Source organism: Pinus tabuliformis, chromosome 8 (genome assembly GCF_031772625.1).
Source record: "Pinus tabuliformis cultivar Carrire ecotype Pingquan chromosome 8, CPIR1, whole genome shotgun sequence".
Lineage (NCBI taxonomy): Eukaryota > Viridiplantae > Streptophyta > Pinopsida > Pinales > Pinaceae > Pinus > Pinus tabuliformis.
In genome coordinates this window covers 1,958,671,860-1,958,699,317 of record NC_142294.1, presented here as the reverse complement: position 1 = coordinate 1,958,699,317, position 27,458 = coordinate 1,958,671,860, and the positions used below count along the sequence as shown (strand labels likewise).

Below are 27,458 nucleotides of genomic sequence, written 5' to 3'. Positions count from 1 at the left end.
CTGTGTGTATTTTAAATTAATTTGTGACCTTGTTATTTATCTGGTATTTTATGTGGATGATATGTTGTTGGTTGGAAATGACAAAGAAGTTATCCAGGATTTGAAGACCCAATTTTCCTCCAAATTCGACATGAAAGATATTGGTGCTGCAAACTATATTTTGGGGATGGAAATTAAAAGAGATCGGGCAAAGAGGAAGCTCTTGTTAAACCAGAGGAAGCATGTCAAGACAATATTGCAGAGGTTTAATATGAAGGATAGTAAACCGGTGAAGGTTCCTATTCCTATAGGTGTGAGGTTATCTATTGAATAGTGTCCCAAGACACAAGAAGAGGAAGAGGACATGTCTCGTGTTCCATATGCAAGTGAAATCGGTAGCCTGATGTATGCAATGGTTTGTACTAGACCAGACATTGCACATGTAGTGGGAGTATTGAGTAGGTTTATGTCAAAACCAAGGAAGGAGCACTGGACAACAGTGAAGTGGGTTTTATGGTATTCACGTGGCACTAGTGATTATGGTTTGTGCTACCAAGGAAGACCAAGATTGGACAGAGTGTTGGATATTCATGGATTTGTTGATGTAGATTGGGCTGGAGATCTAGATCAGAGAAGATCTACAAGTGGGTATGTGTTTAACCTATTTGGAGGTGTAGTCAGTTGGATGAGTAAGAAACAATCTGTAGTGGCACTGTCAACTACAGAGGCAGAATACATGGCAGCCACTCATGCAAGCAAGGAAGGAGTTTGGTTGCAGAGATTGTGTTCAAGTATGGGTTTAGTACAGGAAGCTATAAGGATAAACTGTGACAGCCAAAGTGAAATTTTCTTGGCAAAGAACCTCGCATATCATTCAAAGACAAAGCACATTAATGTTCAGTATCACTTTGTGAGGGATATGATAGAAGAAAAAAAGGTGTTTCTAGTAAATGTGGAAACTTTGAAGAATACTGCAGATGCATTGACAAAATCTATGAGCTCTAATGAGTTCTCTTGGTGTAGAGAGACAATGGGCATTTTAGGGCTGGAAAAATGACTAAGCTCTCTTGTGGCCCCCTGTGGAAACAAAACAACAAGTGGGAGAATGTTGGGTTGTGTTATATTCTTTCCACGTAGTTAACAGGGGGTTTGAGGGGCATCCGTAACCCCACTTTATGGGGTTCGAGGCAGTGCCTCGGAAAATTTTAGTTTTGGACCCTATGTTAGGTTGGGCGGACCCACCTATGGTTTTGTGCATGATTTTCGCACATGTTTTTTGGACGCGATGGTTTTCGGTCCATGGTATTGGATGCTTCGGCATGTATAAATATGTATTATAACATTGAAAGGAACATAATGAAAAATCAAGCTGGTAGTCCCGGTTTTGGGATCCAGGGGAAAATCTCTGTGTATATGTGTTTTATGTTTTCTTCTCTCACATTATTTATTTTCTATGTTTTAGAATTCGTATGCAGGTAATTTTTGTACGGGGTTAAAACCTACGGCCTTCAGATAAGTAGACAAGATGCTGAGTCTACGACTGTTTAAATTTCTAGGGATACTACCCAATCTAAAGAGCACCCAGAGCAACAAGTGTTGTCAACATCACAGGTGAAGGTTCCCGCTCCCCTCATCCAGCCACCAAAGCCAATGAGAACTGAGCTGGAGAAAGAGTGGGAAAAATTTAATGAATTGATCAATACCGAGGAGTAGAACATGAAGACACCTGAGAATACAGTGAAGACAATGACAGATATGGTCATTGAAACAGTCAGCAACGCTCCATAAACGGAGCATATTCCCATAGTCCCATCATCTAAAATCATGCTGAAGATAGAGGATATTCCTCCTCTAGATGTATTTTATAGTCCACAGCACAAAGTAGTGGTAATAAGACAAAGAAAGAAACAAAAATTAGACAACATTCTCTCACCTGAGGCAGAGCAGCTAGATGTCCTTTGGCGAGACCCTACCACTGATCCTACAAAAAATTTGATTAAGTTATCCCAGATCACAGGAGCCTATGCTTCTGCTACTATTGATAAAGCATCTGAAGTACAGCTATTGCTCAAGGATAAAGAGGAAAAAATCTTAGTTTTGCAACAACAGTTACAGCAGGCTAGCGCTAACCAGGAAGCGGAAGAGAAATTAGAAAAATTACAACAGGACTTTCAATAGATGCAGCTGGGGTATCAAAGCAGTTTGGCCGAAAAGGAACATCAATTACAGGCCATGTTAGAAATGCATAAAGATGACCCCAAAATCACAGAATTTGTCTCAAAATCCCTTGCCTTGAATGACCAACTCTTGCAACAGCAAGAGGCACTCTGCCAAAAATTATCACAATGGAGTTTCCATTGCGAGATGAGCGACAAAATTACAAGTCAAGTCATGGATTTGCAACTTGATTATGATTTAATTGATAAGAAAATTTCTAATTATTTGAAATGGCAGGAATCGGAGGAAGGCAAGAAAGCAGGTTTACTCAAGATCAATGAAGCCCACAAAGAAATGTTGTTCAATAAGTGGGATGCATAGATTAAAAAGGCAGAATAGGCAGCAGAAGCAGCAGTGACAGCAGTGAACAATGTCATTGACTGTGTCAATGAAAATCTGTATAGAGAAAACCTGATATCAGAACCACTCTGGGATTTCTCCCAAAGGCACAACAACTGAAAACAAGCTGGAGACAGAAAGCTGAAGAAAAGGCAAAGTCAATCAAGAAGTTAACCAAGTTGAATTGGGACACTTACTGGCAATACTTGGTTAAACCGCACAGTCAATGTATGACTCTGAAATGCCTCACAAATTCTGCCAAAAAGATAGTGCTAGCACTTGCTGATTCTGTTTTCGCAAGACAACTAAAATCGGAGGTCAGCCAACTGACGCTCTTGAAGCCAATGCTGAATGCTTGCGATCAAAGAGAACAGATGCATAGTTAATTTTCAGATACAGTTTTAGTTTTATTTTCGATTTATTTTTGCCTTAGATGAGGACGGTCATTTAAACCTCCTCCTATATTTTTGTAATAAACTATTTTTAGTCTTTAGTTAGTAGTATTTTAACCCCTCTCATGCATTTAGAGAGGGGTTTAGAAATTTGTCAAAAATGTTTCTTCAGAACATGCACTTCTGCACCCTCTGAGGAGGTGTTGATGAATGAATGGAACGAGATTTATTGATATTTGTGTTTAATGTTTGCTACTAAAATGCACTTCTGTACTCTTAGTAGATATTGAATTATGAGAAGATAAATCTATATTGTTGAAGCTCATGAGTAGGACTTATTATCAATGGTACTTTTATCTCTTAATGATTTCTGGTAATGTGTCAAGTGATATGCTATGTTCAGTTGTTTATAAAGTTATCATTTGGCACTTTTGTACGGTGGTGACTATTTTGTTTATGCTTAATGATGAATAGCTTATTATGCGATATGCTTCTCACAATTGTTTCGTCTAATTTCTTATACGAAACAATTCACTTTTAATGAATTCTTTTCTTGTAGCAATTGAATGATGTTTATTACCAATTTCTGTTAGAAACTATTTTAGATTGCATAAGTGAAGATTTAATCCCAAGATAGTTTTAGAATTAGATATTTTTGTTGATTAGAATAAAATTGCATGTTTTAGATTAGATTTATATTAAAAGCATTCTACCTAGAAATCTTTAGAAAGGGAAACATCAATTCTTATCATCATCACAAACAAATTGGGAAACTAGTCCCATTATCCCCAGTCGGACCCACCATCCCAAATGGAAAAGAAGCTGCTTTCAAGGTCCGGACCGGGTGGGTGTCCCCCTTGTTGTAGACCTGATTTTTAGGGCTTCAACAGATGGGAAAGTTGGAATTAAAACAGATTGTGTCCATTATGTAAGCACTCATATAAAATGGGGGTACAACTCGGGTGGTGACAAATCTGTTCTTTCTATAATCTAGTATTTGACTGGCCATTTTATCTTATAGAATGGTTGCCCAATCCATAATAAAGGAGTTGATTGCTGCTTGTATCAATGGAACCATTTCTATAGAAAATATAGCAGAATCGGGGCTTCCAAAGAGCCTACATACAATAGTAGCAACATAACAATATGGAGATGCTAAGGATTCCACAGAGTACATACCAGAATATTCATGCTTATGCTTGTTAACAAAATGTCTCCACTATTTGATAGGGTCTGACTCTACCTCATTCTCCTTAGTGAAAGCTTCCAGGAATGCCTTGTTGTAGTGTTGCTAGGGATCCAGCAAGTGATACATTCTCTTAACATCTTCAGGCTTGAATGTATCGAACATCCTTCCATCGGCTTTGAAGAAAGCTCTGTCTGTTATATTAATACTTTCGATTACCCATCTCACTAGATCATTATATGGTAAAAATTTTGCACAGACTGCTATTCTATGGAGGAAGGAGCTGGCCAAATCACTGGCGCGTTTTCTTTTTTATCAGTTCCATCAACTGTTGCTTCTTCTTCTATCTTCGTTGGATTTTCTGCTTCAAGTAAAGCATATATGCCTTCCCGTGAGATTTCACCAAGGCCTTGACAGGTAGTATCTGCAATTAACACCAATTTTTCTTGTCCTTCCACTGTAATGGGGGCCTTTTCCTTTCGAGATTTCTTAGACATATTTCCCGACTGTGTGATTCTGGATCAGCTCTGCAAAATGAGAAAGGGGAGTGTAATAGGTGAAAAATTTGAGAGGAGATAATACACATGTTACAGACTAAAAGCAGTTATGTGCATTAGATGCAAAAGATCTTATATTGTACATAGCTACCACGGATGAAATCCTTAAAGGACATAACCATAATTGCTCCTTAATGTTTTACCGTAACTTCGTAACGTGAAACTTTAATGCTGAAGCCATATGTCGCATCGCAGGTTTTGTAATGGTCCTTTTTAGAACAAGTGTCGTGACTCTGCGATTTGCGATTAGCGATTTGTATTATTTTAATGTTTGTGTAACAATCGCGTATCGCAAATCGGGAGTTATCAATGCCATGCTCAAAATATTTCTTTGCATTGTTGCGATTGCGATGAGTGTTGAGCTGGCATGGGGAGACAACGGGTTTCAAACTTGGCAAATCACGCTTTTTCAATATAATTGATTTATCCCTATACTGCATGTGTTCATATTATTTATTACTCGCTTTTATCGAGAGCGCGATATGCGATAATTAAATCGCATCGCAATTTTTTAATGGAGTGTTTTGGATGCTTCCCTATGAATTAGTGATATGCAATTGCGATAGCCTTATCACATCACAAGGTTTCAATGAAATGCTATAAGTCATTCCTTGGGATTAATGATGTGCGAGACATGATAGTTTTATCACATCGTATTTATAAATGGCTTACTTTGATAAAAACTTCATGATGAGGGTTTTGTTATGACTCTGATCGCATCGCACCTTTCCAAATGGATGTTCATGGGTTCTAAAGAATTGCAATTTGTGATAAGTGGTCCTAAATACTCAAAAAGAAACTTTATATGACCAATATGTAAAATCTATTTTATTCAAAAGTTTTTATTTCTTTTTTTTTATATTCTAAAGGGGACCCATTTCTTATTTATCATTTTAAGACTAACATTAAAAAATTGAAATGGGGGGGTTGTTGTATAGCACAACAGGTACTCGCTAGAAATAGCGGGGGAAAATGAAGATGAGACATCCTTTGTATAGGCAGCATGTCGCTCTTGAACATGACACTCTTCTGTTCTCATGTCAAGCTTGGGATATCCTCACTCAGTCACTTGTCCTCCCGAGTTTGGGTAATCCATTTTGCCTCTCATTTGACTATTCCACACTATCATCATGACCTTTAGCCCCATGTTGAGTCAGATGCTGCCACACTCCGAAGTCATGTCGCCAATATGTTCAAGAGAAGTCCAATCTACAGTTATTTACCTATACATTGTTTGAGTCATTGTTACAGTCCTGAATATTATTCCACTTTATTCCTTGTTTTGTGTTGATGATGGGGGATTCATCATTTCCCTCCTTCAATGGGTCACTTCCTGTCTACCTCAGCTCATTATCCAGGGAGATGACTTAGGAACTCCCTTTCATTACCTTAGAGTTGGCATGCCCTAAAGGCTAGGTCTTCGCATCTAACAAGAGGTATTCATTATTGGATTTCGATCAGGTGATTCCACGAGTGTTCGACCTCAACCTCATTATCACATTCACGGATTGTAGTGTTTTACCTTAAGATCCATTGTCATTATTGGTGGTTTCTCTCGTACCTATTAATGGTCCACATCATTGGCCAGTAATCAGGTGGTTTTCTAGCATGTTCGACTTCAACATGTTTATTTGCATGTTAGAATTCGTACATTGATTGGGTTGGGACGAAGCGCAAGACCCTGAGTCTTGTCTGTTATGACTTAGGCTGCATGGAATTTTATTTTATTCATGATTGTACACATGTTTCTACTATAAGGTTGGCTTTGACCATACCGTGAGACTATATTTATGATGATCCTTGTTATCTGGATGGCTGTGCCCATACCATGGATCTTTTATCTAGTCTTCATCATTCGAATGGTTGCGTCCTTGATTTTTAGGTCTCCTAATAGTGCGCATCCTCGCCCTTGCCAAAATATCGTAAGGCATCTCAACCATCATTCCTTATTCTTCCTTCATGCTTTAGGGGGCATCTGTTACACAATATTTTGTCACGCCTCTTGCACTTCCATGTGACATACCTTGAAGTGCCTGAAACATGATCATTATACAGTATACTCATCCATGTATACAACTCAGATCCCTCCTTTAACTTTGCCTGGAAAATATCGGGAGCTTTCCCTGAAGAAATGGCTCTTGTCATTGCCCTTATGAAGCTCAAAACTGTGATGATTGCCTATTGCACCTTTTCAATCCAGCGATGGCATCACTCTGTTCTCTATCATACTCGCGATGGTATCAAAAAGGAAATTTTCCCACAGAGGATGAGAAGCTTCATGATCTAGAAGCTTCCAGAGCGGCGAGATGGAGGTGGTTTCACATAGATGAGGTCGAATCCTACTAATTTAACTTCTTAGTCTCATCCCTATGAGCTACCTCCTTGAGATGTATATTTGGAGGAGGCCTAACCCCCTCTCCCAGCCTATAAATTCCCCCTCTACCATTCACAAATGGTTGATCTATGTCCATTTGCACTCCTATGCTGAGCTTGTGCTTAGAGGCTATTCATTAGACTTGGAGAAGGAGTGTTGGAGAGTTTCTTGGCTTGGACTTGGATTACCACTCAAGGAGAACCTTTCAACATTAATGCTATGGTTGTAAGCTTCCCTTTATTCTTTAAATAATAGTACAATTGCTGGTTCATCTTCCCAAACTATATATGTTCATGTATGTATTGGATTTGCATTCCTTGATCAACTAAGTAGGTTATTATTGGATTTTCTGTTGGTTTTGGCATGCTTTGTTGTCTCTTGGTCACTTGCGTAGGTACATAAATGCTTAAAGAAGTAGGAACAAGTCCGTGACACAAGCTATTCAAGGATCTCAACAAAGGAAATCAAAACAACATCAGAGAAAAGTAAGCCATCTCTCTTGTTCTACTTTTCAATTATAATCTAGTAATATGTCTAGTTGATTGTCACTTTAGTTGTTAGACCCATTCATTGGGCTAAAGGGATCATCTCTGTCTGCAGAGAGGATTAACCTTGTCAACACTCCACACTCTAAAAACTGATCAAGTCAAAGATAATGAGGATTAGTGCTTCCTACTAATTACATCTCTCTTGATTGATAAAATGTCAGAGTATGAAGTAGAAGGGGTGAGAGAGTATGATAGACTAAGCTACAAGAATGCAAAGATAGTGTGCAAATCAAAGATCATATTTGGAGCTTGTGTTGTAGATTATATTGTTTCCAAATGTTGTAGATATGGAGAGGAGATATATCGTTGTAGATACTACTACAGAGACTTCAGATCAATGTTTAGATTGATGATATATTTGTGTTGCATGGGTTCTATTATTTCTGTCTTGTATGGCTTCTATTGTTGAGACATGGCTAAGTTTTAGTAATCAGATTTGTTATGTTGTTGATTGTGTTGAGGTGAGTATTGAGTATAGCTTACATTTTGTTGTAGAGTTTAGTATGCATATTGGTTGTTACGTTGCATATTGCATTCAGTTGTAAGAGCATAAAGGATATTGCGAGTCCATTTTAAAAGTAGACAAAATGAGGCTGACAAGTTTTTGATTGCAGAGAGTATTGGATCCAATATGAAACATTATGAAATGAGGTCCACAAAAGGAGCTTGAAGGTTGGGACCTTTAGTGAGGAAAGTAGTGGCTTACATATTCAAGGTGTAGTGGCATTCTTGAAGTAGTGGCCTGAGAACTTGGGAGTGGTGTCTTTCATCCAGTGGTATATGGATAGTCTAGTGATGGCTGAGAAGGACTTATTGGGAGTGGTGGTTTCCAATAGGCAGTGTCCTGCAAAGTCTATGGAGTGATGGCTTCTAGTAGGTGGTGGCCTACAAAGTTCATACAGGTAGTGGCCTGGAGTGAGTAGCTACTCACATGATTGGTATGTTGTGTCTTGCACACTTGTGGTGGCTAGTGCATATGTAAAAGAGTAATTTTTATAATAATAGAAGAAGAGCACAACAAAATATCTGAAGGTGGTTTTATCCCTTTGGTTTTCCACCTAGCATCTGGTGTCCCCTTTGCATGATGATTCCTATGTGTTGATCATTGATGCTCTCATGGATTACATGTTTATGTGTTTTTAATGGTTACATGTTCAATTGTATTTAGTTTCTCACATGTTTTATATGTGTATATTATCTACTGATGTATTATGTTGCTAATCAATGAGTGAACTAGGGTTTGTAAGAAAAGGTAAAAAATGGTAATATTGATCATAAAGCACAATACCGATTCAACCCCCCATCAAAGTATTTCTCATCGCTTCCAACAAGTAGTATCATAGCATCAAATTTCTAACAAGTGATATTAGAGTGAAGCTCTTAGTTGTAGCTTAATCACTGGAGAGTAGATCCAGGTAGACTGGGTGAAAATTTTGAAGTTTTTTTTAGGATGAATCCTCAAGGAGTGTCTCTTCTCACAATGGAAAAGTTCAAGGTATGGCAAGAAAATGTCAAATCTCTATTATCATCTTGTGGATTTCACATCTCTAAGCCTTTTTGTGAAGGATGTGGAGAATTATAGTTAAGGAAAGGCAATACAAAAGGATACTCAAGCAATATGTATAATTTATGAAAGTGTCCACAATACAAATCTGGAAAAGATAACATATCTAAAATATGCTAAAGATATTTTGGATAGACTAGAGGTCCTATTTGGAGGTGATAAAAGCAAAAGAAGAAGAAAGAAGAAGGATTCTCAAAAGAAAGAATCACAGCTAGAAGAGTCTCATCCCCCTAGTACGAATGGTGCACCTGAAAAATAAAAAAAATGAAACTTTAGCATAATCGAGTGTGCTTCCATGTAGCAGATCTAAAGGTATAAACACATATGAATAAATTTTGATCTATATTTAGACAAATTTGACGTTAGTCTTGCTGATTCAGACACTCTTGTTGATTAATGTGATAAATTAATGCTTCTTCAAGCAGAATATGAGCCAGCTTTAGAATTTATTGAAAAATTTTCTGTTGAAGTTAGTAGACTAACAACTACATGCAAAGGTCAAGAAAATTTCTTACAAATATGAAATGACAAAGAGTCTAAGTTAAAGGAATAATTCATCAGCCTCAAGACACAGTTAGAAGAGATTCTTACCCAAAAGACCCAGCTTCAAGAAGCTAAAAGGATTAAGGATGTTATGGCTAGTCACTTGAAACAAGACGAGGGCCTAGTTGGAAAAATCGAAGTTGAAGTTATCACATTAAGGAAGAAGCTAAAGTTGGAAAAGAACACTCTAACCTTAGACAGTTTGCTTGAGAACCAAATATCTCCACTGAATAGATCTAGTATTGATTTTTAAAAGGGAGAGTCCAACTCGCATGCATGCAAGAACAATAATGAAAAACCAAAAGGCTTGTAGAAAGAAATAGTTGTAGCAAGACTAGCAAAGGAGGATACAAACAACAGTGTCAGTAGAAATAAAGAATAATACCTCAAGGATCACCTACATTCAGAAGATCACTCACTCCTAGGGGTAAGGATTGTGGAAAATATGATAGATTTCAAAGGAGAAGCAATAATCCATTTCCTCCTTTGATGGATAATGTAGAGTGCTACATCTATCACAATTTTGGACATGTAGCATCCAGTTACATAAGTAGAATGTTAACATATTACTGGTAGAATGTGAAACAATTTGGACAACCAAGAAGAGGACTAGAAATCAGGTATACATGTGCTTTTAATGGTTATTGTTACTTATGCATCCTATTTGGTAATAAGGAAATTGATTTCAGATCTAGTACATGGAGTCAAAGAAAAAATAATCTAAGGTTTAGATTTGATATGAGCAATAGAAGATAAAATCCCTTAGCCTTATATCTTGGTCATGTGAGGTATCTTGGGAACTTGGTCAAAGGTTGTAGCTTGTTCATATTCTTCCAGCCATCTAGTCAAAAGGAGTAGAAGATTCAGAATAGACCTGGAAGAAAGACTGAGGAGAGTGTTCATGCAAAGAAGCAACCTACTACAATGTGGAAGAAGAAGGACGAGCAATAGCTAAAGTGTGGGATCACTCTATACACGTTTGATCATGATGATCGATGGTATATATATAGTGGATGTTCCCATTAGATGATAGGGGATAAGAGTGGTTTTCTCTCCTTGAGAAAGACCAAAGATGACCATGTGATTCTTGGAGAGAATACACCTACAAATGTGTTGGGAAAAGGAAAGGATAGTCTTGGTGATGAGGACTTCAATGTAGCTGATGTGCTACTAGTTGAGGGGTTGAAGCACAATATTCTAAGTGTGAGTCAGATGGTAGATGGAGGAAAGGAAGTGATCTTCAAATCCAAAGGATACTGCATCAGGAAAGATAAGTCCAAGAGAGTGATTTCCAAAGGAATTGGGGCATTGTATAATGTATATGTGTTGAAGAGGAGAGTGACAAGAAGCAACACATTCTTCCTCTTCATATTCTGAGTAGAGGAGCTAGCCCCACTACAATTCTTTAATCTATGCATATTCATACAAGCCTATAAAAGAGTTATGAGAGGCATGCATATCCTCACGGGGAGTGCATGGAAACTTGATGAGTTGATGGAGATGAGTAGCAACAACATGATATATTCATTAGCATTAAGCACATTCAGGTCTGCACGATCAACCTACCTATTGGAGGTATAATAATCTTAGGCCGATCTATACATGTATGAGGTTTTCTTGGTTTACTTTTTATTTTCCTATTGATTTCACTCATTCATTTGTAGCAGCTTCATATATGTTTCTACGAGTGAAAGAGTACATTTTTTAGCCATATATGTGTTCTTGGTTATCATTGACAATTGGTTGAAAAGCTCTTGTACCATCCATGCATAGAAGAGCAAGGCTTGGTTTAGACATGTGTAGAGAGAGAGTATGCATTGTAGTGAGTCTATTGCTTCATCCATATATGCACTCATGTGTGCAATATCAACTTTGTATTCATTGTTGCTTTTATTATTGGTGTATTGGTTGAGTGGTTCATACATTGGAGAGAGTTATGAGTCTTGGTCATGCACTGGAGAGAGTATTGAGTATTGTGGCACTCATGTATGGACTATTAGAGTTGTGTTACAACCATGTTTGCGCTGGTAGATGTCATGTGTTTTAGCCATGTGCAAGCTTGGAGTCATTGATATAACCATGCACTATCATTTTTTTCATATGGGCCATTGGTTAAGTCATGTGAGTGATGTTCATGCATGAGAGAGGAGTCATGTTTCAGCCATATATTGACTATTTGGAGGCATTGTAAAGCCATGATATATCATTTTAGTAGTCATGTATCAGGCTTATGAAGCCCTGTAATTTCATTGTATATCATTTGGTCATGTATGGGTTGAAGTATTGGTCCATGAGGAGCAAGTCTCTTGTATGTGAGAAGAAGGCATTGGTAGTAGAAAATAGCATGTAGAACAACATGGAGAGGTGTTTACAACCCCATTACAGTTCAGGGGGTGTTTTTTCAACCTATCCATAGAAGGAAGCAAACGGTATTGACTTAGAGGCATGGTGTTGGTGTTGGCATGTTGGCATGAGGAGTTGATAAGTTTACATTCTCCTATCAATTAATATTAGCGATGTTCAACATTTGGTGCAGCCTTACTTGTCCTCCCTTTTCCAATAATGCCAAAAGGGGAGAGTTATGCATCCACTTGAGTGAGCTTGAGACTAGTCAATTGGTGATATATGGATATTTGCTTGGTGTTGTGGCTATAGGTTGACATCAATTCCAAAGGGTAGCATGTTGGGAAAGTTGGCCTCATGGTGTTGGCATTGATGTCAACCTTGGATGTCGATCTGAGGAGTCAGATGCAGAGTTGATTGCATAGACATTGATGTCAACAAGTTTGGAAGAGTTTTCATGATGATCAGACTCTTATGATGATGTTTATGAGGTTTGCAGAGGATATATAGGCTTTAGAGATGCTTACAAAGGATGTTGGACAAATTCTAGAAGTGATGGAGCAATTTGCAAGATATTTTGGCAGAGAAACAAGGTAACGCAAGTCATAAGAGGTCAACCTACATTATAACTCACCCTAATAGGCTTGTAATTTGTGTTATAATGAACTTCATGAATGGAGAAAGGTAAGTTACTACGTCTAGAGTGGATTTCCTGGATTCTGTGCACACTCCAATGAATTCCATGGGAATTTAATGTGGTTTTTTCACATCATATTTGGATAGATAGTTCAGGGAAGTTCTCTACACATTGTAGAAGGTGATTAATTCAAAGATAATGAGGATTTGTTCTTCCTATTGACTTCATCTTTATTTATTGGTAAAATGCTAGAGTGTGAAGTAGAAGGGGTTAGAGAGTATGGGAGAGTAAGCTACAGGAATGCAGAGATAGTGTGTCGATCAGAGATCAGATTTGGATCTTATGTCAGAGGATGATGGAGTTGTAGTGCATCTATATGGTTAAAATGCATGTTCTACATATTATGTTGTTGTCATATGATGTTGATATGGAGAGGAGAGATATTTTTGTATCTATTGTCGTAGAGACTTTACATCAATGTTCAGATTGCTAATATATTTGAGTTGCATGGGTTCTATTTCTTATGTATTGTATGGCTACTATTGTTGAGACATGGATAAGATTTTGTAGTCAGATTTGTTATGTTGTTGATTTTGTTGAGGTGATGTATTGATTAATATGGTTGAGATTGGGTTGCATAGTTTTATATGAAAATTGTTTGTTGTGTTTAGATTGCATTTAGTTGTACGAACATAGAGGATATTCTAAGTCCACTATGAAAATGGAAAAAATGAGGCTCACAAGTGTTTGATTCCAGAGCAGTGGATCCAATATGAAACATTATGAAATGAATTCCATAAGAGGAGCTTGAAGGTTAGGGGCTTTAGTGAGGCTAGTAGTGGCTTGCATATTCATGGTGTACCGACATCCTTCAGGTGGTGGCTTGAGAACTTTAGAGTGATAGCTTCCATCTAGTGGTGGTTGGATAGTCTAGTGGTGGATGGGAAAGACTTATTGGGAGTGGTGGCTTCCAATAGGTAGTGGCTTATAACTCACCCTAGCAGGCTTGTACCCTATGTTATAACACACTTCATGAATGGAGAAGGTGCATTACTACTTCTAGAGTGGATTTCTCGGATTTTGTGTGCACTCTATTGAATTTCAGGGGCTTTTACTATGGTTTTTTCACAACGTATTTGGTTATATAGTTCAAGGAATTTCGTTCCACACTCTAGAAGGTGATCAATTCAAAGATAATGAGGATTAGTGCTTCCTACTGATTGCATCTCTCTTTATTGATAAAATGTTAGAGTATCAAGTAGAATGGGTTAGAGAGTATGAGAGAGTAAGCTACAAGAATATAGAGATAATTTGTAGATCAAAGATCATATTTGGAGCTTATGTCAAAGGGTGTTGGAGTTGTAATGCATCTATATGTATAACATGCTTGTGTTGCAAATTGTATTGTTGCCAAATGTTGTAGATATGGAGAGGAGAGATATCATTGTAGGTACTACTATAGAGACATCAAATTAATGTTTATATTGATGATATATTTTTGTTGCAGGGTTTCTATTGTTTATGTCTTGTATGGCTTCTATGGTTGAGACATGGCTAAGTTTTAGTAATTAAATTTGTTATGTTCTTAATTGTGTTGAGGTGAGTATTGACTGTCTCACATTGTGTTGTAGAGTTTTATATGCATATTGGTTTATACGTTGTATATTGCATCCAGTTGTATGAGCATAAAGGATATTGCGAGTCTAGTATAAGAGGCTCACAAGTTTTTGATTGCAAAGAGTAGTGGATCCAATATGAAACATTATGAAATGAGGTCCACAACAGGAGCTTGAAGGTTGGTACCTTTAGTGAGGAAAGTCGTGACTTGCATATTCATGGTGTAGTGACATTCTTCAAGTAGTGGCTTGAGAACTTGGGAGTGGTGGCTTTCATCCAGTGGTAGCTATATAGTCTTGTGATGGATGGGAAAGACTTATTGAGAGTGGTGGCTTCTAGTAGGTAGTGGCTTGCAAATTCTATGGAGTGATGGCTTCTAGTAGGTGGTGGTTTACAAATTTCATATACGTAGTGGCCTGGAGTGAGTAATGGCTCACATGATTCGTAAGTTATGTCTTGCACACTTGTGGTGGTGAGTGCATATGTAAAATAATATTTTTTATAATAATAAAAGAAGAGAAAAACAAAATATCTGAAGGTAGTTTTCTCCCTTTGGGTTTCCACCTAACATCCGGTGTCCCCTTTGCATGATGATTCTTATGTGCTGATCATTTATGCTCTCATGATTTACATGTTTATGTGTTTTTGATGTTTACATGTTCAATTGTATCTACTTGCTCACATGTTTTATATGTTTATATGATATGTTGATATACTATGTTGCTAATGAATGAGTGAACTAGGGTTTGTAAGAAAAGCAAAAAAATGGTAAATTTGATCATAGAGCACAATACCAATTCAACCCCCATCTCTGTATTGTTCATCGCTTCCAACAAGTAGTATTATAGCATCAAATTTCTAACATGTGATATCAGAGTGAGGCTCTTGGTTGCAGCTTAATCACTGGAGAGTAGATACAGGTAGATTGGGTGAAAATTTTGAAGTTTTTTTAGGATGAATCCTCAAGGAGTGCCTTCGCTCACAATGGAAAAGTTCAAGGTATTGCAAGAAAATGTCAAGTCTCTATTATCATCTTGTGGATTTGACATATGGAAGATTTTTTGTGAAGGATGTGGAGAGAATTATAGTTAATCAAAGGTGATGCAAAAGGATGCTCAAGCAAGATGCATAATTTATGAAAGTATCCACAATACAGATCTGGAAAAGATATCTAAAATATGCTAAAGATATTTGGGATAGAGTAGAGGTCCTATTTGGAGGCGATAGCATAAATAATAGAGAGGGTAAGAAGAATAAAAAGAAGAAGGTTTCTCAAAAGAAAGAATCGGAACTAGAAGAGTCTCATCCCCTTAGTATGAATGGTGCACCTGAAAAATAAAAAAAATGAAGCTTTAGCATAATCCAGTGTGCTTCCATGTAGCAAATCTAAAGGTATAAACACATATGAATTACTTATGAGTTATATTTAGATAGATTTGACATTATTTCTTGCTGATTCAGACACTGTTGTTGATGAATGTGATAAAGTAATGCTTCTTCAAGCGAAATATGAGTCATCTTTAGAATTTACTGATAAAAACACATATGAATTAATTATGAGTTGTATTTAGATGAATTTTACATTAGTCTTGCTGATTCAAACAATCTTGTTGATGAATGTGATAAACTATTGCTTCTTCAAGTGACATAGGAGTCAACTTTAGAATTTATTGAAAAATTATCTGTTGAAGTTAGTAGACTAACAACTACATGCAAAGATCAAGAAAATCTCTTACAAATATGTGACGGTGAAGAGTTTAAGTTAAAGGAAGAAGTCATCGACTTGAATACATAGTTAGAAGAGGTTCTTACCCTAAAGCTCCAACTTTAAGAAGCTAAAAGGACTGAGGATGTTATGGCTAGTCGCCTGAAAGAAGAGGAGGGCCTAGTTGGAAATATCGAAGTTGAAGTTATCAAATTAAGGTAGTAGCTAAAGTCAGAAAAGAGCAATGTAACCTTAGACAATTTTCTTGAGAACTAAGTATCTCCACTGAATAGATCTGGTCTTGGCTTTTAAAAGGGAGAGTCCAATTCGCATGCACGCAAGAAAAATAATGACCAACAAAAAAGTCTTGTAGAAAACAATAGCAGTAGAAAGACTAGCTAAGGAGGAAACAAGCAAGAGTGCCAATAGCAACAAAGAATAAGACCTCAAGGAGAACCTACATTTAGAAGATCACTCACTCCTAGGGGTAAAGATTATGGAAAATCTGCTAGATTTCGAAGGAGAAGCAATAATCCATTTCCTCCTTTGATGGATAATGAAGAGTGCTACATCTATCACAATTCTGGATATGTAGCAACCAATTGCAGAAGTAGAATGTTTGGATATTACTAGCAGAATGTGAAACAATTTAGACAACCAAGAATATGACTAGAAATCAGGTATACATGTGCTTTTAATGATTATTGTTACTTATACAGCCTATTTGGCAATAAGGAAATTCATTGTAGATATAGTACATGGAGTCAAGGAAAAAGTAATCGAAGGTTTAGATTTGATATGAGAAATATAAGATCAAATATCTTGGCCTTATATCTTGGTCATGTGAGGTATCTTGGGAACTTGGTCAAATATTGTAGGTTGTTTAGATTCTTCCAGACATCCAGTCAAAAGGAGTGGCGGATTCAAAAATACCTAGAAGAAAGATTGAGGAGAGAGTTCATGCAAAGAAGCAACCTACTACAATGTGGAAGAAGAAGGACGAGCAATAGATAAAGTGTGGGATCACTCTATACATGTTTTATCATGAATATCGATGATATATAGATAATGGATGTTCCCATTATATGTCAAGGGTTAAGAGTGGCTTTCTTTCCTTGAGAAATACCAAAGATGACCATGTGATTCTTGGAGAGAATACACCTACAAAGGTGTTGGGAAAAAGAAAGGATTTTTCTGGTGATGAGGAGCTCAATGTAGCTGAGGTGCTACTAGTTGAGGGGTTGAAGAACAATATTCTAATTGTGAGTTAGATGGTAGATGGAGGAAAGAAAGGGATCTTCAACTCCAAAGGATGTTGCATTAGGAAAGAGAAGTCCAAGAGAGTGATTTCCAAAGGAATTAGAACACTAGATAATGTGTATATGTTGAAGAGGAGAGTGAGAAGAAGCAAGAAATCGAGAAGAAAATCTTCCTCTTCAGATTCCGAGTAGAGGAGCTTGCCCCACTACAATCCGTTGATCTATGCGTATTCATAGAAGTCTATAAAATAGTTATGAGAGGCATGCATATCCACACAGGGACTGCATGGCAGCTTGAAGAGTTGATGGAGATGAGTATCAACAACATGATATATTCATTAGCCTCAGGCACATTCAGGCTTTGCACGATCAACCTACCTCTTAGAGGTATAATGAGCTTAGGGGGATCTATACATGGACGAGCTTTGCTTGGTTTACTTATTATTTTCCTATTGCTTTCACTCATTCATTATAGCAGCTTCATATATGTTTCTATGAGTGAAATAGTACATTTTTCATCCATATATATGTTCTTGGTTACCATTGAAAATTGGTTGAAAATCTCTTGTACCATCCATGCATAGAAGAGAAAGGCTTGGTTTAGCCATGTGTAGAGAGAGAGTATGAATTGTAGTGAGTGTATTGCTTCAACCATATATGCACTCATGTGTGCAAGATTAACTTTGTAATATTTTTTGTTTTCATTATTGGTGCATTGTTTGAGTGGTTCATACATTGGAGAGAGTTATGATTCTTGGTCATGCATTGGAGAGAGTCTTGAGTATTGTGGCACCCATGTATGGACTTTTAGGATCATGTTACAACCTTTTTTGGGCTGGTAGATGTCATTTTTTTTAGCCATGTGTGAGCTTGGATTCATTGATATAGCCATGTACTATCATGTTTTCCTTATGGGCCATTAGTTAAGTCATGTAAGTGATGTTCATTCATGAGGGAGGAGTCATGTTTCAGCCATATATTTACTATTTGGAGGCATTGTAAAGCCATGATATATCATTTTAGTAGCCATGTAATTTTATTTTATATCATTTGGTCATGTATGGGTTGAAGTATTGGTCCATGAGGAGCAAGTTTCTCTCATGTGACAAGAAGGAATTGGCAGTAGCAAATAGCATGTAGAACAACATGGAGAGACTTTTGCAACCCCATTACATGTTTGGGGGGACTCAACCTGGTAGTAGAAGGAAGCATATGGTATTGACTTAGAGGCATGGTGTTGGTGTTGACCTAGATGCATGGTGTTGTCATGTTGGCAAGAGGAGTTGATCAGTTTCCATTACCCTATCAGTTGATATCAGCAGTGTTCAACATTTGGTGCAGCCTTACTTGTTTATCCTTTTCCATTGATGTCAAAGGGGGAGTGTTATGCATCCACTTGAGTGAGCTTGAGACTAGTCAGTTGGTGATATATGGATATTTGTTTGGTGTTGTGGTTGTAGGTTGAAATTAATGCCAAGGGGGGAGCATGTTGGGAAAGTTGGCCTCATGATGTTGCCATTGATGTCAGCCTTGGATGTCTATCTAAGGAGTCAGTTGAGGAGTCGATCATGTTGGCATTGATGTTAACAAGTTTGGAGGAGTTTTGATTATGATCAGACTCTTATGATGATTTTTATGAGGTTTGCAGAGGATATATAGGTTTTGGAGATGCTTACATAGGATTTTGAACAAATTTTGGAAGTGATGGAGCAATTTGCAAGAGATTTTGTTAAAGAAATAAGGTAACGTAGGTCATAAGAGGTAAACCTACATTATAACTCACCCTAGTAGGTTTGTAATTCGTGTTATAATGCACTTCATGAATGGAGAAGGTGTGTTACTACGTCTAAAGTGGTTTTCCTGGATTCTGTGCACACTCCAGTGAATTCTAAGGGCATTTACTGTGGTTTATGGACATCATGTTCGGTTAGATAGTTCGGTGAATTTTTCTCCACACTCTAGAAGATGATTAATTCAAAGATAATGAGGATTAGTGCTTCCTATTAATTGCATCTTTATTTATTGGTAAAAATACTTATTGGTAAAATTCCAGAGTGTGAAGTAGAAGGGGTTAGAGAGTATGGGAGAGTAAGCTACAGGAATGAAAAGTTAGTGTGTAGATCAGAGATCAAATTTGGAGCTTATGTCAAAGGATGATGGAGTTGTAGTGCATCTATATGATTAACATGCTTGTTCTACATTTTATATTATTTCGAGATGTTGTTGATATGGAGAGGAGAGATATTGTTGTAGCTATTGTCATATAGGCTTTACATCAACATTCAGATTGCTAATATATTTGTGTTGCATGGGTTCTATTGCTTATTTATTATATCACTAATATTTTTGAGACATGGCTAAGTTTTTGTAGTTAGATTTGTTATATTTTTTATTGTTTTGAGGTGATGTATTGATTAATATGGCTGAGATTGTGTCGCAAATTTTTGTATGCAAATTTCTTGTTGTGTTTTGATTTCTTTCAGTTCTATGAGCATAGAGGATATTCTAAGTCAAATATGAAAAATGGACAAAATGAGGCTCAGAAGTGTTTGATTGCAGAGCAGTGGATCCACTATGAAACATTATGAAATGAGTTCCACCAAAGGAGCTTGAAGGTTAGGGCCTTCGGTGAGGCAAGTAGTGGCTTGCGTATTCAAGGTGTAGCGACATCCTTCAGGTAGTGGCTTGAGAACTTGAGAGTGATAGATTCCATCCAGTGGTGGTTGGGTAGTCCCATGGTGGATGGGAAAGACTTATTGGGAGTGGTGGCTTCCAACAGGTAGTGGTTTGCAAAGTTGAGGGAGTGGTAGCTTCTAGCAGTTGGTGGCCTGCAAAGTTCATATAGGTAGTGGCTTGGAGTGAGCAGCATCTCACATGATTAGTAAGTTATGGCTTGCACACTGGTGGTGGTCAATGCATATGTAAAAGAATATTTTTTACAATAATAGAGGAAGAGCACAACAAAATATCCGACGATGGTTTTGTCTCTTTGGGTTTCCACCTAACATTTGGTGTCTCATTTGTGTGATGATTCTTATTTGTTGATCATTGATGCTGTCATGGTTTACATGTTTATGTGCTACTCATGGTTACATGTTCAGTTGTATTTAACTACTCACATGTTTTATATGTTTATATGATAAGCTCATATACTATGCTACTAATGAATATTATATGTTTATATGATATGCTCATATACTATGCTACTAATGAATGATTGAACAAGGGTTTGTAAGAAAAGGAAAAAATTGGTAAAATTGATCATAGAGCTAATATTGATTAACGCCCTCCCCCTCTTAGTATTGTTCATCACTTCCAACAAGTAGTATCAAAGCATTAATTTTCTAATAAACATTGTAATGGGTTGAAGTGTGTTGGGAATCTCAACAATTAGGAGTTGGTGCACATCTACGAATATTTTTCAATGTAAAAAATGAATATGGCAATGGAAAGATTATAAATAAGAAAAAATGAATATGGCAATGAGAAGATTATAAATAAGATGTTGGTTGATGGCAAGATTATAAATAAGATGTTGGTTAAGAGGGAGATTATCCTCGATAGTCCTCATAAGTGCATGCATCCTTTAATATTAAACAACAAGAATAATAAAAATCAAGTACCAATTTAAATGCGCAATGATGTTATTAAACAAGGTGTACATCAAGGTTCAATCTGAATTTTATATATCAAGGTGTATATCCATTTAAATATATCTCGACTTCATTATAACATATACCCCTTCTTCATGTACCATGTATAATGATTAAGATATTTTTCTACAAGTTATACACTTTGACTATAGATAAAATTGATCACATAAATGCAATTTAGCTAAATAACTTTTTTATTTTAGACTTTAAGCTTCTGTGGTAGTTTTTTGGAGTAGTATGATCCAGATTATCCACAATATTATGTTCATTATGTCGACGTTTCGAACCCCAAAGGGGGTCCATCATCAGGACCAAAAATGATAGATTATGAATGATAGTTTTGAGAGAAGAATCTTTCGACCAGAGTATATATAAAACTAAATAATGATAATTTTTTAGTAGAAACCGACCAGTTCAAAGAGTAACCTACATATATGAATTATTTAATTTTAATTTTAATTATTTTAGTTTTAATTTTATGTTAAATAAATTAATTATTAATCCCTAATATGAATACAATTGATTAAAACTAATGAGATATTGAATAGAATAATTGTAATAAGTTTATTTATATAATGTAATATGATTACTTTCTAATTTTTATTTATTATTTATAATAAGTCTTTTAATTAGTATATATTTTTATTTTCTTTTATTTTTATAATTAGTTTATTTTTATAATTAGTTTATTTTTAGTTTATTTTAATTAAAATCAAATTTTATTTTATTTATTACTAAATAAATTAATCAATTAACCAATTAATCAATTAATTAAGCTATAAACCCTAACTATCTAATTAATAAAGAAGTAAATTATACTAAGGTGATGAGATATTTTATTCCTATTTTATTTAATTGATTTATAGATTAATTTTATTGATTTATAATTTAATTTAATTTAACCTAAGTATCTAATTAATAAAGAAGTAAATTATTTAATTATTTAATTAATTAATTAAATTAAATTATAATTTTTGTTTTAATAGCTTAATAATTTCTCTTTTTCGGATGTTAATTTTATTTTTAGTAAATTAAACCCTAAATATCTAATTAGTAAACAAATAAATTATTTAATTGATTTAATTAATTTATAATTTTTGTTTTAATAGTTTAATAATTTTTCTTTTTTCAAATGTTAATTTTATTTTCAGCTAATTAACTCCTAAGTATCTAATTGATAAAAAAGTAAATTATTTAATTGATTTAATTAATTAATTTACAATTTTTGTTTTCATAATTTAATAAAAAAAATTTCAAATATTAATTTTTATAAAACTATTGTTACTATAATCTATAGTCACTATAATAGTTTTTTTATTATTATAATTGAAAGATTCAATTCTCGGTAAAATTTGCTTCATTATAACCTATATCCCTTATTCATATACCATGATTAAGATATTTTTCCACAAGTTATACACTTTGCTTATAGACAAAATTGATCACATAAATTACGAAATTTAGCTAAATAACTTTTTATTTTTTTATTATAAATTTGATAGAAAAATATTGTTAAAGATTTCCAGACTAGGACTTTGTAATAAGTGTGATCTATCCAACTTTTCAAATAGTGACTACATCCATCAACAAAAACCAAAAAAAACTATTACTTATTTCATTATACTATTTAATTTATTTAAAAACACCTCATCTCATTACATATTTTTTAATTTTTTATTATAATTGAACAATTCAATTTTCCATGGGATTATAATATTTCTTATTTCGTTATACATTGCATATAAAAGTGAAAAAAAAAGGGCAAAAGATATAAAAGCCAAAGATATAATCACAACATGCGTGCCTTCCTCTATGCCTTCTTCCATGGGCGTTATGCTTTGACTATGGATGCAGCAGCCCAATGGATATGCTTTGATTATGGATAGGGCTGGCTACGAAAGTATATAAAAGCCATGACAACTATCCAATGGTTTTTGTTTATGTTTCAGACTTTGTCAAACATATCTACAATGGTTTTTTTTAAGGATTCTTCACCTACCAGCCAACTGTCCCATCGACCTTGTGTTTGTTCAACTGGCTATAAATCAAGCGAAACTCGATCACTTCGCCAAGCCTGCCATACCAAACCGAGCTTTGAAACTGGTTGGTTAGTGCCTGTTAACAGCGATGTCATCTGCGGAGGTCCAGACCCATTTCAATGGGATTGTTGAAGAGCTCATGTCCAACGGAGGTCAAATGCAGGACAAGTATATTCTTCCTCCCGACGAACGACCACAGTTATCTGACCTCTCTTTTCCTGATGCAAACTGCGTTCCGATTGTGGACCTGAAAGACCTGGATGGCCCTAACAGAGCAAAGGTAGTGCAGGAAATCCGACGAGCATGTGAGGAGCATGGCATTTTCCAGGTGAGCATGGCATTTTCAATGTAACTTTGTTAACACTTTTTGTTGATTTTGTCTTCTAATTAGGGTGGTTTTCTCATTAGGGTGGTTTGCATACTGATTCCCCATAACCATTAGTATTTATAAAAAAAACAATTCTCACAGCTTTTGCCAATATCTTTGTTCTAATAGATAAAATCAAAAATTTTCTATACAATATCAGAAGATTGGTTAAGATGGGTTAACTATTTGGAATCCTATTTGGAATCCAATAGTTAAAAGAGAGATTAATTATTTGACTTTTTTCTTTGTTCTAATAAATGAAATTAAGGGTTTTCTATCAGAATCCAATAGTTAGAAAAGAGGTTGACTATTTAGAATCCAACTCAATAGTCAGAAGAGAGGTTAACTATTTGGAATCCAATAGTTAAAAGAGAGATTAACTATTTGACTTTTTTGTGTTCTAATAAATGAAATTAAGGGTTTTTTATTAAATGGAATAGTTAAAAAAAGTAACTATTCAGAATCTAATTTTGGCTTAATGTTAATTGCTCAGTATCAATGGAATGTGACTCTTATCCATGGTAAAGTCTGGGAGTTCACTGAGCTTCTGTTCTATATGAATGTGTATTATCATGCATTCTTTAGTTGTTTTGTTACTTTTCTGGCTGAATGTTTCTGTATCAAATCTGATAAGTAGATATGGTTATATTTCTGCTTTAGGTTTTGATGAACTGGAAAAATCTGTCCCTTTATATAGTATCTGTTTCTGGGCATCTCATTGCCCCCTAAAAAATGTTATGTATTGCAAATCTTTATATTTTCTTAATATAAATCCATGATGATTTTTTTCTTCTGAAGAAAAAAATTTCTGATTCTCTGAATATTCTACAATCAGATCGGATATGACTACGCTCATATCCATTTGCAATCAAATAATTAACCGTACTCATATCCATTTGATTATCCAATATTTAGGGAATCAGTAATCTACCTAAAGATGCCTGGAATCCAATAGTTAAAAAAGAGATTAACTATTTGCTTTCTTCTGGCCCTTGAATTTCTGAATATTTCCAAAATCTATATAAATTCAAGAGTTTTATATTAAAGTTACCAAATTCTTAGCACTTAACTGATTTTTATGATACATTTAATTTATAAAACTATGATAATTATATAATTTTTCTCTGATATCTATTGGTTGGTATCAGATTGTAAACCATGGCGTGCCAACGTCGGTCATGAAAAACATGTTGGATATTGCCAAAGAATTTTTCGAAATGCCCGTGGAAGACCGCTCGAAATTTTTCTCAGATGATATAAACAAGCCAGTTCGGTTGTCGACAGGCTTCCATCCAAAGATGCGTAGCTGGAGAGATTATCTGGCCCACTCTTGTCATCCTCTGGAGGAAGTCATTAACTGTTGGCCTGAAAAACCTGCAGGATATAGGTAATTTGGGGAATTTCTGAATGAGACTTTCAGAATTTTCATTTTTTAAATTATGCATGGCCGAATGTTGTTTCTATTGCTAATGAAAAAAACGGGTTAGTTTGTCAATTTCAGTTTTGTTATTGCTAAATAAATTATGGATAAGCAGATGTCTTGATGTTTGTAAGTTGTCTTATTTAGGTTTATATGAATTGTTTGATGTTTAAAACATAATTGTTGGAGCATACCCATGGAATGTGGATACAATATGAATTATAAGAAATAACTTAGAATAACTCCCAGGAATGTTTGGTTACAGCTGAGAAAATATGCATGAAAATGATAGAGTAATGGTTGGGGATTATATTTTTTTCATTAACAATAGAAACAAGTAGGATAAAATTCTAACCTTCCACACACTTATGAACAAAATCCTAACGAGAGATAGGAGACAAAAAATGCAGATCTTTTGAATAGTGTGGGTTCCATGTAGCCAACAAAACTAGTGATTAAACAAACATGTATAAGCTTGCTCTGATACCATGTTAAACACACATATGGAATCGACAATGGATAAGATAATCGTGAGTTCCATTTTTATTAACAAAGATATACATTTATATACATTCTTATGACTGCTGGTTTCATATTCCAAGGCTTTTTGGACTCTTATAATAGTCAACTTCCACACCATAACTCTTAGCGGATTAGGTGTCCAACAATAATTTTTTGGTTTATAGAGATCACTTGAAGTTTTTTTGAGAATTTATTGTTGATATTATTAAATTTTATTTTCACATTTTTCCATTTTCTGTAATATTAATAAATTTGATACATTTTGTTTCTCATTATTTTTTATCTTTTTAGAGAAAAGGTGTCTCTAATATTTTAAATAGAGGAATTAGCATTAGAAAATTCATAATTTATTTATTTTTTTTAAATTGTAATAGGCATTTTTTTTTAATTGAATTTTAAATAGCCAATTTATTTTATAAATGGAATCTAAATTTAAATTCAAATTCTAACTTGGTGAATTCTAACTTAGTAACTAGCTATATAATTTGAAATCAAAGGTTTTTTAATAGTATTTCTATTTTTAACTTCTACCCTACTGTACTCCACCACTCCTGTCTTGGCTTTACAAATTCTCAACTTACACAATTTTATATTTATTAATATTTATTATCTTGTGTAACATGGAGCAGACTCTTTTTTAATAACAAACAACATGCCTGGTCTATGCTTTTAGTAACAAATAACATGTGTGGAATATGTTTATTATTTTGTGTAACATGTAGCAGATTTTTTTAATAACAAACAACGTGCCTGGACAATGCTTTTAATAACAAATCACATGTATGGAATATGTTTATTATTTTGTGTAACATGTAGCAGATTTTTTTAATAACAAATAAGTTGTCCGGCCTATGCTTTTTTTATACAGAAAGATTGCAGGGAATTATCCCATGGATATGAGAGCATTTTTTAATAACAAATAACTTGTCCGGCCTATGTATTTTTATACAGAGAGATTGCAGGGAATTATGCCATGGACATGCGAGCATTGATTTTAAGGCTTCTGGCTGCCATTTCTGAAGCCCTGGAGCTCCCATGTGATTACCTGAACACACTTTTTGGAAAACCCGACCACACTATGTTTTTAAATTACTATCCTGCATGCCCCAACCCAGATCTCACCCTTGGTTTACAACCTCATTGTGACCTACGTGGCATCACTGTTTTAATGCAAGGCGATGTCAGCGGCCTGCAAGTAATGAAAGATGAAACGTGGGTCACTGTAGCACCCATGCCTAATGCTTTCGTCGTCAACTTGGGAATTCAAATGGAGGTAATTGGAAACAACAAAAACACATTCAATTTATTTATTTTTTTCCATCGTTTAAAAAAACTTGACCGTTGGTGTTATTAATGCTATTCTTTTTTTCTTTTCAGGCAGTGAGCAATGGGAGGTTCAAGAGTGCTTTCCATAGAGCATTAGCTAGTGGTTCCAAAACACGCATATCAATTCCTACGTTCTATGGCCCTTCTAATGATGTCTTCCTCAGTCCTGCAGCATCCATGGTTGATGAAGAGCACCCTGCCATGTATAGAGGATATAAGGTTGCAGAATTCATGGAAATGTTCTACACTCAAGAAAAGAGCAGTAGGTCGGCTTTAGATTATTTCAAGATCTAATATTCTGAGAATAGTGAGAAATTAAAGTTACTCAATTACATTACTTATTTTTTAAAAATTTAAATAATATAAATATAAATAACATTGGAAACTCTATTCTCAAATTACCCTGTCAAATTCTAAAATCTAGCTAGTCACTTTGTGGCTAAAAGTTCCTCTGACCTAAATTTAACCTAAATTTATAATTGAGTTGAATATATAATTGGGTTAGACTTTCTTATGATATTAAGAATGGACATTCCATTATTATTAGGTTAGATGTTATATTTTTTATTTCAACCTAAATTTGTAATTGGTTCAAATACACACATGCCATTTTGGTGACATGGATGTTATTATAAATATGAACATTACAAACAACTTTTGCTTATTTGGAAAATGGTTTCATTTAAAAACACTTTATAATGCTTTATTTTTTATATTTTTGCTTATTTGGAAGATGGTTTCATTTAAAAACACTTTATAATGCTTTTATTTTTTATAAATATACTAAATCCATTGTAGGTAAGATTGAGCTTTTGGCTAGACTTATGTGCTTGGATGGTTCGGAATTTACTTGTTTCATGAGAGATGTGTG

The 27,458-nt window shown here is 35.1% G+C and overlaps 1 protein-coding gene across 1 annotated transcript; it reads left to right on the top strand.

Moving 5' to 3' along the window:
- Positions 1-22,867: 22,867 nt before the first annotated feature.
- LOC149244301 (protein DMR6-LIKE OXYGENASE 2-like) lies at positions 22,868-26,977 on the top strand. The gene is made up of 4 exons (XM_089374791.1): positions 22,868-23,280; positions 24,468-24,706; positions 26,213-26,534; positions 26,639-26,977. The coding sequence occupies exons 1-4, from the start codon at positions 23,041-23,043 to the stop codon at positions 26,879-26,881; spliced, it is 1,044 nt and encodes a 347-aa protein (XP_089230917.1). The 5' UTR covers positions 22,868-23,040; the 3' UTR covers positions 26,882-26,977.
- Positions 26,978-27,458: the final 481 nt, after the last annotated feature.